A 12,135-nucleotide genomic window follows, 5' to 3' on the forward strand; every position below is an offset into this window, starting at 1 on the left:
ACTCACTGATTATGGTCACAGGCAAAACCAGACTCAACTTGAGAAATTAATAGAATTTATTACCAACCAAAATCGGAGCGGGAAAATGAGAAGTAAAACTAATCTTAAAAGCTCCTTTCCCCCACCCCTCTCTCCTTTCTGGACTTAACTTTATCCCTGATTCTTTTCCTCTTCTCCTTGGCAATGCAGAATACAATCACTTCATCACAGATTGTTTCTGCTGCTGCTTCCTCCTCAGGGAGAGAAGTCCTTCACCTGCTCCAGGATGGGGTCCCTCCCATGAGAGACAGTCCTTCAGAAACAGGCTGCTCCAGCATGGGTCCCCTCTGGAGTCACCAGTCCCACCAGCACACCTGCTCCAGTGTGGGCTTCTCTCTCCATGGGGCCACAGGTCCTGCCAGGACTCTGCTCCAGTGTGGGCTTCCCATAAGGTCACAGACTCCATCAGGCATCCACATGCTCTGAGGTCCTCCATGGGCTGCAGGTGGATCTCTGCTCCCCCATGGACCTCCTTGGGCTGCAGGAGGGTGTCCTGCCTCACCATGGTCTGCACCACGGGACTGCAGGGGAATCTGTGCTCTGGCACCTGGAGCACCTCCTGTCCTTCCTTCTGCACTGGCCTTGGTGTCTGCAGGGCTGTTCCTACCACATATCCTCACTCCTCTCTTCCCTGGCTGCTATTACTTCTGCCCAATATCTTTTTCCCTCTCTTAAATGAGTTATCACAGAGCTGCTATCACCATTGCTGATGGGCTGAGCCTTGGCCAGTTGCAGGTCCATCTTGGAGCCAGCTGGCATTGGCTTTGTCAGACTGGAAGCTTCCTACAGAAGCCAGTCCTGTAGCTCCCCCCACTGCTGCCAAAACCTTGCCATGCAAGCCCAATACAAAGAACATTTCCTTATTCCTTCTCTTTTGCAGAAGTGTTGGAAAAAGAAATTGTAGTGAATATAGAATCATGCAGGCTTGGTTTGGAAGGAACCTTAAAAATCATCTAGTTCCAGCACCCCTGCCATGGGCAGAGATGCCATTCACTAGGTCAGGTTGCCCATAGCCCCATCCAACCTGGCCCTGAAATCAGGCTTTATCTGATAAATATAAGTGTTTCTATCAAGCCACTTGAATAACAGTCTTACATAAATTGAATTTAGTTCTGAGGTTACGTTTTTCAATTCTTTTCTCTCTCACTGGATACATAAAGTATTTTCAGAGATTGCAGAGGATGCATGAAAGTCTGTCTGGACACATTTATTCTTTGAGGAATGGCAATAAATGTCAGAAATATTAGACTCTGGAAAAATTTGTCACACTCATTAGTTACCTGGAAGAAATAACGTTCACACATGAAGTGCCTCTTAATATATTGGCAAAAGTAGCCAAGGTGTACTTGTTGCTTCTTGTTTCCTTGGAAGGCAGCCTGATTGCTGCTCTTTCAATGATGACCCTGGATTATTCATTCTGTATGATGAGAATTAGTATGAGGTGGTTAACCCTCTTCACCTATGGGGGGGAATTACTTCTCTTTTTCCAGAAAACTTTAATAAGACTATGAAAAGGCTGCATATTTTTCCTGGAACTAAGTGTATTATACCTTTTGCAGGTGACACTTGGAATTTTTTTGGTTTATATTCTCCCTTACAGAGAACATTCAGCTGCTGAAGGGGCATCATAAAGCTTTAATACCTTCAATGAGAGCTTCATCTCAGAAAGCACAGGAAATGAAGTTAATACCTTTGTGAATGATACTTCAGTCTTTGCTAAGATACCTGAAATTCCTGAAAATGAGAGTGAGTGCTCATTTGACATTCAGAGATCCTTATGTTAGGAAATGAGTAGGCAAAACCCAAAAACTTATGAAGGTAGAAACCTCTTTAGGTCCTTCTTGCTTGATGCAAAGATGTGACTAAGATTGAAGTGGGACTGTGAGGAAAGGAACCCCCTACAGTGGCATTTGCTCTGGCTTTCTCAGTCAAGATTGTGTTTTTACCACTGGAGGTCATGTTTTTTGTCAGATACAGAGGACGTTATGGTTACTCAATCTAACCTTGGTAGAGCTCCAAGAATTTTGATTCTGCCTTTATTGTGGTTTATGTGTTAATCTGTGGATTAGCTGGATTTGTAACAAAAAGTGCTGTGTAAAATCAGCAACTGTACCACTGTTTTTTTTTTTCCCCACATCAGCAACTGTAATTGCTGTGCAAGTAGCAGAATAGAAAATGTAGTTATTGCTTCTTGTACCAAGGTAAAAATGTTTTTGCCTTTGAGTTTTTTTGCAGTAAAGAGTCTTTTTTTGCCCTTTATCCCTTTAACAACCACCTTTGAAACACAGTATTTTCTCTCTAGAAGGGTATTTCTGCTTTTTCTGGAAAGTCTAAGAGTATTTTCTGAGCAACAGTCCAACCTAAAACATTGTCTTAAGTTAGTATTTTTTCTCAAGTCTGTTGGGCGGTTGTTTCAGGATGTGTAATTGTATAGGGATGTTCCAAACTTAAGAGCTTTAAAAAGCCAAATACCTATACAAGTCATTCCATATAGACATATCAGAAGTGACAATGGAAAGTAGTTTGTTGTTAGAGCATTTTTTCAAAACTTTGGGATCTCTATTTTCATATTCTTGATCTACTGAAGATGCAGTTATGAAGAGTCCTAGAGGTAACTTGAATTCTAGTGCACCAAAAGCTGTTTCAGTAGTGTATTAATTTCTGTAACTTCTTTGTAAGTACTCACTGTACCACATTGTCCTGTTTTCAAATGAAGGAGTAGGTGCCTGTCTTTGTTTGCACAGTACTCTTACACCTGGTATTCACTACTCAGGCTCAAGTGAGGCTTTAGCTGAAGAGTCTTATCTGTATCCCTGGTAATCCTTGGTCTTCTAAACAGTTATCACATCTTTATTTGAAAACGAGTAAGGATAAAATAACCTTTCCTTTGTTAAAACAGAATTTGCCTAATCTACCTGAAAAAAAAATTAGTTTATGTATGTGTGTGTTTAGCGGTTTTTAAGTGTTTTTATCACAGGTCAACTGCCTTTCTATTGAGAACAGATTAGAATTGCATGGTGACTTGAAAAGGTGAGGTCAGAAGGGAGAGGGAAATTAATGCTATGAGCCGTTAGTATTGCATCTTCATTTCTAACTCTTTAAAAGTAAAAAAAAAGCCCTTTAACTCTGCATAGAAAAGTACTTGTGATTATGTGCATAGAAGCTCTCTTTCTCAGGAGTCTTGTATCAAGAAGAAAACAGTGTCAAACAAATCACCAGAATACATGTGGATTTAAAAGAATCTAGCTTAAAAGCAGCTGCCTTAGGATATGTCACAGACAAGGTTGGAAGAATGTTGCTGTGTTATGCACGTCCAGGGAAAAAGAATGTAAGAAGCATCTTCTCAAAAATGAAAGCTGTATTTCATTTAAGAGTCCCCTGGGCCTCATTCAGTATAATTGATCTGCCTTCAAACTCCAAGCACGCACTTGCTTTGTAGTGAAAGAATGACTGCCCTGAGTGCATACCCAGTTTAATCTATACTGACAGTTAGAAAAATTAAATTAAAAACCAGTGTTTCTGATTGTGAACGACATATAACTATCCTGGTAGTTGACATACAGCAAATTGTGTCCATCATGAGGCCTTGATTTTTGGAACTGCAGAAAATGGCTCATTAGTGAAAGTTGTGGAGTAAAGCACAATGGAAAATGCTTACAACATGCTTGATTGGAGAGCACAAAGTCAGTGTTTCTTGAAAGTAAAATTGGCAATTGCAGGTGTGATTGCAGAGTGATTACCTTATGTTGAAAGGAGAGTCTCATTACAGATGTGTAACAAGTTCCAGAAAGACCCTTGATTCTTTAGTTTCTAGTCTCAAACTAGAGAATATTGTGTGAGACACAAGGTGTGATGAAACATCCATTCAGCTTCAGATAAGTCTGCATTTTTTAGAAAAGATCTTTGAGGTATCACTTCAGACAAGTCCTGTTTAATGGCTAAATCATTGTAAGCATTTGAACTGAATAGCTTTTAAAAAAAAAAAAGGTATTTCTGAAGTTGGAAAATGCTGTTTGGTGAAATGTTTCTTAAAGGTGGTCATATACTAAAATTGAGAATAAAAGTGTAGTCTGTTTTTAATCTCTGTGATGATAAAGGATAATTCCCATCTAGGATGAATACTTGATTTAATTTAAGTTCAGGGGGGGAACCTGTTTCATCTGTGAGTTGAGGTTCTTTTCTTTTTTTCTTTCTCTACATTAATTTCACATTGTGATGAATTAAAACATTACTTCCTGAGAACTGGTCTTCCTTACAGAAGGAATTCTAAGATACTAGATGCTGCTCTAAATTAAATTATTTATTTTCCTAAATTAAGTTACTTATTTTCCTTTCTTCCCAGTCCCTCTAAATGTCTCTAATAGGCTCAAAAGTCATAAACTGGAGCAGATCTGTTCCACTCTCTGATGTTTACCGGATTTTGAACATGCACAGTTTTTAACCAGAAATCAGACAAGAACTATTTCAGTACCTGATAATTTTTTTCCACGTCTCCTGGCATAGTAACCCACATTTTTGCAAGTTAGCAGCTGATCTAACTAGTGGGTTGTTGCTTCAGAACAGTTGGGATATTAAAATTCTATGGAACTTCGGGTAGTGCTCAAGCCATAATCTAGCAATCACTTCTGCACACTAAGAAGACACTAAAAAATTTTGATGGATTTAATAGGCATTTTGCCTAACCAGTATTAACAGACAGAACTATATTTAGTGTTGTCTAAGATTGCATTGGGTTACACTCCCTCCATCCACCCACTGTGAAGTATAGAAATATGCAGTCAGAGGGAAGGACTTTTATATTCATCTCCACTTCCATACTGCCTATGATGCTGTTTGGTAGCACACTCCAAAGGCTTTCACTGCCATTCCTAGAATATCAGGCAGCAGCCTATCGCTATTAGATTTGCTCTCTGACACAATCAAGTAAACTCTTTGTAGCGTTAAGGCAATGCAAATTAACGTGTGTGAAATGTGTGAAAATGCGTGCTGAACTTTCTTTGGTGGCTCTTACTAAAGCACAGCAGGTTTGGGTTTTTTCCCTCACCAAGGGTGGAAGTGAAAGCCTTTCAGAGTGTGTTATCAACAGTGCCTAGGCAACAAAAAAGAGTGGTGGAATACAGCAGTCTTTCCCCTCTGTATTTCTGTGCTTTCAAGGTTTGGGGTGGATGTGTATATCCTGATGCAGTCGTGATTGTCACTAAGTATAGTTTTTGTTTGTTAATTTCCTAGTTTGTATACAGCTTTGCTGTACTTCAGTGGATAGCTTCCCCAGTCAGGGAGAAGGGGAACTACATCTTCCTGGGAGTCAGAAGGAGAACTGCACAACTGAAGCTTAATCCTGACTGTCGACCCTTCTGAAGGGTATGAAAGGCTATCACATACCTCAGAAAATGTTCTGTGTCTTAACTTCGCAACCCGTTGAAAAGCTATGGAGGGCAGTACATCAGACACAATCTTCCATGTCTGACAGTGAAGACATCATAGGAGTTCTCTGCTCTTGACAGGTTAAGAAACTTCTCACTTCTTTTCTAACATACCTTAAATTTTCACAAGAACACCTGGAAGTCCGAGTGTGGGTAGGCACAGTAGCAACAGGATCTGTACCGTATATTTCCTCTAGAGTTTCTTAACCTTGCAGAAGAGTGACATGGGCAAATGTAGCAAATGATACATTGTGTGTCAGTTTTAAAAACTCTGGAATGAAATGGATTTTTACAAAATGTGGTGAAAGTTACAAGCTCAAAGTTGTCAGAGGCTCTTCTGCAAAAGGACCACTGGGGACCACTCCAAAAGTAGTGCTGGGGACACGGGAAAGGAATTGCATGATTCACACAGAGCTGTGGTTTATACAGGCATCAAATTACCTTAAATATAAAGTGTGTCTGGTTTATGTCATAGTTTGCATAAGTAACCTAAGAATCTTAACATGCTGTTTGTGGTAGTAGAACTTTAAAAAGTATATCCATTAAGAGCAAAATACGGCATTGCTGACGAGGTCATATTAGTTTGCAGACTAGTGAAAGTCAAAGATTAATCCCTTTCAGGTTTAACTTTGTGTTCAAGTACAAAATCTCTTTTCAGGCTTCTGCGAATCTTATACCACATTAAGGGCAGCAGAGCTAGAATACCTTTAATTTCTTTATTCTGGCTGAAAACCATAGCAGTCAGTGGTGTGTTACTGCCTTTGGGAGGTTGGTTGGTCTGTTTGGTTTAGTTTTTTCTCTTTTTTGTTTTTTTTTTAAGATTGACCAACCCTAAAAGCAGGAGAGAGCTGAACAAGATGCTGCTCATTATACTGCAGGTTCTTCCTGATGACATATAACAATATATATGTATCCATCAACAGCCTTGTGTAAACTGGCTAGAAGTTTGCTTTGTACACAGTTTGGAGGATATAGGCTTAAGTGTCGTGTCAACAACATAACGGTTCATTAGAACTGAGATCTGAAGTGCTTCCTTTCTGGCTCTAGGAAGGCAGTGTTCTTTGTACCCATGCCATAGTGTTGAAGTAGTTTCACCTTACAAATATTTATTATGTTATTTATAAAGCAGTTTTAAAATGAATAAACAAGGTAACTGGAAAAGAAGTCACTGAGAAGCCACTATGAACTAAAATTTCCAGCCAGGAGGGGGAGATCATAGCAGTAAGGCTGTATTTGCAGCTGCCAATTATATGGTGACTGTAATTTTGGTTTGTTAAAGGTAATGAGAGCTTGCAGGAGTAGGGAAGAAGTCACAGTCTAAGACTTGTTTGCTTTCACATTTATCTGATGAATGATATGTAGACATGTGGTGCAGCACGTGCACACACTAAATGTGTGTGTGTGTGTGTTTGCATATCACAAGTGATTTTAGGTATGGGAACCTAAAGGGGGAGAAACAAGTTCTCGCAGGGTCTTGACGAGCTCAAAAATACAGATTTAATACACTATGGCTGAAGACCTCCCTAACATATTTGACTACAACATATTTAGATTAAACATCCATGCAGGTGTAATGATAATTAGAAAATTAATTTTTGTAATCTAGCTTCACTCTTTAAAAATTCAATACTGTGAAGTGAGGAAGTTTGATTAAAATAAGACAGGTAGAGTGTCTCCAAGGGACAGGCAACCCTTCTAGAGGACTATACCACAGGGATACCAACTGTTAAAAAAACCACCCCAAACCAAAACAACATACCCAACCCAAACCAAATGTAGAAAACTTGGCACTTTAGAAGTGAGGGCCAGGTTTGCTGAGGTACTGAGCATTGCAAATTAAATTTGAAAACTAATATTTCAATTAAATTTCAATTTCAGTTAAAACTGAGTTTAAGTTTTGATTTTCTGAAAGACTTGTAATTACAACTCAAGATGGGGTTCAGTTTCAGCAAATACTGCCCACTGGATGCAGTTGGGCAAAAACTTCAGTGTTGGTTTAATGTGTTAAAGAATGGGCTTTGGGTTACCTATTGCACAAAAAAGAGATTTCTAGTGTATTTTGTAGATAGCACCTAGGTGCCTAGTAGTACCAGCCTAAAACCTTTTTACTTCTTTCATGTTTTTCAAGTTCTTGTTGAACTGAAATACCTTGTCTCTGTTCTTTTTGTTTGAAAGCTATGCTCATCTTGAGCATTTTCTGTGCACTACACTTCTTTGGTCTTCAACACACTTCATGTCAGGCACACACAGTATAGGAATGCTAAAAAAGTAAAGTCATTTGAATTAAGCCAATATAAATCCTTAGAAATTTAGAGTGCCTCATCCTGCTACAGTTCTTTAGGGTTTTGCTCTGCCCGAGGTTTGCTTTTCTTTTTAAAAAAAAAACAAAAAATACCCCAAAACCCCCAAAAAGCAAACAAAAAACCCCACAAAAAAACCAACCAAACAAAATCAAATTCTGTTTTAGTATTTACCATTTCATCACTTAAAAGAAGTTTACCTGAAAGGGAGACATGACCTGTTTCCACAGTAACTGTTGTTCCCACATAAAATATCATAGAGATGGGAATCCTTAGGCATTCCAGTGTGCTTTCAAGAGTAACTGCTGTGGGCAGGCTGCAAGTCATAGGGTGTAAATAATAGATGCTGCCTAGCACTTACTCTGTATTGGTATTTATTGTTTCCACCCCTGCTGAGCTTAACTAGACTTTTGAAATCTAGTGAAGATATTAAGGTTAAAGCAGACCATTTTCTGACCTAGTTAATGTATTTTTTTTTTTTCTTAAATCTGAGCTCCGAGAGTTCCAGCTGTTAGAAGTGTGCTAGTGAAAAAGCTTGGCTGTATTACAGAGGGACAGTTGAGAACCTTTCACTAAGACTCATGCAAGGGTGAGGTGGCAACGCTTATGTTGCCTGTGAGGCAGTAGAAAACATAAAAATATACTGACTGCTACTCATCTCTCTTGAGTCAGTGTCTTTCAGAGAAGTGCCTTATGAGAGGCTGTGATTCATTGTGGTGCTTTAACCTGTTCTGCTTGGGTGAAGGTAGCCAACTTCATTGTAGAGCAGAAACAAAGCAAGGTCCCCATAATCGTTTTATACAGTAGAAGTAGGAGCACTCAGCCGAGAGATGTACAATCTGGATTTGGTTCTTTCTGAGGAGATTTAAATGTGTATTTCTCCACTCTTAAAAGTAATTTTACTCACTGAACTGAAGCATCCAAGCACTGAAGCAGAGTTCAAAACTGATTAAGCCAGAAGAAAAACAGTAACTATCTTTTGTGTTTCTCCCACTTAATTGCCCTACTGTTGCTAGTTCCCTTTATTCTGGTATTGGCCTACTAAATTACAAGTTTTAAGTTGAAACATTTTAAGGTAACATTTTCTTCTGGCAGTAAGAAGGCTCCAGTGTTTGTTACTGCCTGTCAGGTAAGGTGTGCTGATTTAGTTGCACTCTATCCTGTAACATACTCTAATTTTAGTACTTATTATAGAAGCTGGTTTAAGAAGACACTGCCTAAGGAAATGAATCTCCTGTTAAAGGATTGTTTTGGGGAGAGGATTTAAGAAGTGATAATGAGATTTTTTGTTTTACTTGTTTTTTGCCACAATAGTAAAATCCTTATGCCCTCAAATATCCCTATTCTAGATCCATATCAAGATCTTCAGTAGGCAGTGCTTGACGTCCTGTAATGCATTGTTCTTCTCAGGGCTTCTACCTCAATGACACCATTGTACAGAATTCTCTGGACTCACATAAAGCAAAGTGTAGACTGACAAGTCCCCTTTCTCCTCTCCATCTGATGAGCACTGAAGTTCACTGGTGAAAACACGCTCTCACTCTAGGTGCACAGTCACAGATATCTCAAGTTACCAGTGCGGGCTCTTTGCTCAGCTGTTGTCCATGGCTGCATCAGGAGCTCTCTTAGTTCCCCGTGCTTCGGTTCTACTCACTGGCTGGTTCAGCCTGATCCTCACTGGCAAACAGATGCACACGTTTGTCTTGGGCATCTCCATGCTTGCAGACCTGCTGAATATCAGCACAAACCCTCTGTCCATGCCCCGATCCTGGGCCTCCCAGTTACTGCCCAGTCAGTTTGCCAGCAATCTAAGTACACTGTGATCTTCCACAGCCACCACAACTTCTGGGGATAACATAAATTCCCCCACCATACATAGCAGGTGCCCAGGCAAATGGGTCCTGTGACACACAGACCCATTGCAGCTGAGGTGCTGGCACCTTCATTAAACTTTGCTCCAGTCCCTATAGTAGCTGGCATCCAGGCACATGGGGCCCTATGGGCTGTGATCTTGGCCCGGTGGTTGATGCTGAGACTTTCACCTGCTCCAGTTGCAGGGGCCCTTTCATCCAAGGCCTGACACCAGTTGCTGACCCCAGATTCATGTTTTATGGGACTTGATTTCATGGCCTTTTGAGCTGCTGAGACACCTGCCCACCCACTCTAGCTGCTGGTCCCACAGACACAAGGGGCTCTCCTGAGGTCTGGCCCAATTCCTGGCCCAAAGTGAGTTGTGCTTGGTTGCTAGCACCTAATCCTTACGGTGTTCAGGTGGGATAGAGAGAATAGTAAAATAGTTAAGAAAAGGTCTGTTGCTAAGTTTTGCACACTTGTACTTGTCCCTGTCATCAGTTGCAAAGTCCATGCTGGCTCTCTGCCAGTAGTTTCTTAATGACCTATTAATTAGTGACTGGAAGCTTTTCTTCTTTGTGATTGTTTCCTTATCCCTGGTCTATCAGGTTCGTGCCACCGTGTGTTTTATTTATTACTTTCCTGTTATTTGTATCTGCCTTTGAGCTGGAAAGGTCTTTTATCTGATAGCCTTAATGAAGCAGACCCTCTCATGTTCCACATACCCTTACAGTGATAATTTCATAAATTAATTGGTGTTTTTTGCAGTAAAATATGTGAGGGGGTAAAATGCTTCTCTTTTTAAGATACTTTCTTTTATCTTTTTCTATTTTTAAAAATAGCTGGTTCCTGTTTATGACCTATCACTTTCAGCAGTCATGCTCTAAAATTTCAGTTAAGAATACTTTTTCAAATATTCTTGACAATGTACAAATGTAATACAACATAGCATGATGGAAGTAATAGTTTTCCTTGAGGACCACAGATTGCTGTATCAAAAGTGTGGATTCTTTGGCATGGGAGACAGTCAGTGTTTGTGGGCCTGTTAGTACAACTGGTAGGCTGTATGGATTTACGAAGCAGAGGCAGTGTGGATGCCCACACAAACAGGAAAGATAAAAGAAATATCAAACAATTGTTTTATTTTTACGAGGTTAGCTATTAACACTGTGAATTGACTGTAGCTTTTTACTGTATGCAATCTGTTTTCTTCTACAGAGCTCTCTGAAAAGGATCTTTCTGGCTTTCTTTGGATTTCCCGTTGTTAGTTCTGTGATGATTTATACCTGTAAAGTGCTAGATTAAAAAAGTAATCCAAAGATCTTTCTTGTTTGAACAATCCTTTTCAAAGTGTTTCAAATCCTTGTCATAGGTGTGCAACAAAACCGGTTAAATTTTTGTCTTATTGCAAAAGGCTGTTTTCAGAAGGAGCTACCAGAAACCTAAAGTTGCTGCCCAAATGCTCATTTGGCTTCTATCACTTTGTTGAGCTAAGCAGAGAACTTGTACTGTCAAACATCAGAGCTTTGTCTTTTCACCAGGTGGTTGTTTGTTTTGAGTAGTTCTTATACGAACAACTTTGTTCTGTTGTCTCGCCCACTGGAAATGTATTATGGCACACAGGCCTATGAAGTTTAGGGGATCTTAATGGCTTAATGGCTTACTGACTTAATAGCTGACAGGTTTACTACCTGGAAAAATATGGGAAATATGGCATTCTTTTGCTGTCAGGGTATGATTAAGTAACTCATTAGATATGGCAGTCATTTGAGACTGAATGTGTTTTGAATTCATTTAAAATAAGAACAGACCACAGCAATAACTGGGGTTTCGAATGTAAAGCTGAAAACTGATTTATGAGTTTTGATGTTTGATAAAGTGATATTTCATTGTTTAATGTGTTATTCTAGGTGTGAACATTAACCAACTTGGGGAAAAAGAAGCTATTTCTAATTTTTATTATGACTCTGCCATGTCATTTGTTTTTGTAGACGGTCATAGATGCCCATATCTTCCCAGCTCTTATAAATATTTTGCAAACGGCTGAGTTTCGAACAAGGAAGGAAGCTGCTTGGGCAATCACAAATGCAACATCAGGAGGCTCTGCCGAACAGATCAAGTATGAAATAGTTTAAATCTTTCAATGCAATAGACTGAGTTGGTGTTTGTGCAAAAAAACAAACTATCAGCCTAGAAACTGAAAATGCTTCCAGTATGCTTTCAGTGCTGTATCCAGAGAGACCGTGTCCTTGTTATGAATGAGCCTTTCATTCCTTCAGGGAGAAATCATGAAAGTATTTCAGCTGTAATACTTAGTTATATAATTGAACCATTTGTCTTATTTGAAAAAATCTAAATGCAGCTTTTAAACCAACTTCTGAGGGGTGTTGAGTATAACAGTGCAGTAACAGTCTGGAGAGGAATAGCTCAGCCCCTGACTAAATCACGTGCATTGTTTCTCCTGTTTACCTTATACCAGTACATTATGCTTATGTGCAGTTTTGTATAAAATTAAAAAAAGT

The 12,135-nt window shown here is 39.5% G+C and overlaps 1 protein-coding gene across 1 annotated transcript in view; it reads left to right on the plus strand.

Moving 5' to 3' along the window:
- Window positions 1–12,135, plus strand: part of KPNA1 (karyopherin subunit alpha 1) — a 50,859-nt gene that overhangs the window by 34,267 nt on the left and 4,457 nt on the right. The window contains exon 12 of the mRNA XM_058861304.1: window positions 11,605–11,732. Within this exon, the coding sequence (XP_058717287.1) occupies window positions 11,605–11,732 (128 nt within the window). The remainder of the gene's footprint in view (window positions 1–11,604; window positions 11,733–12,135) is intronic.

Source organism: Poecile atricapillus, chromosome 1, assembly GCF_030490865.1.
Source record: "Poecile atricapillus isolate bPoeAtr1 chromosome 1, bPoeAtr1.hap1, whole genome shotgun sequence".
NCBI classification, from domain to species: domain Eukaryota; kingdom Metazoa; phylum Chordata; class Aves; order Passeriformes; family Paridae; genus Poecile; species Poecile atricapillus.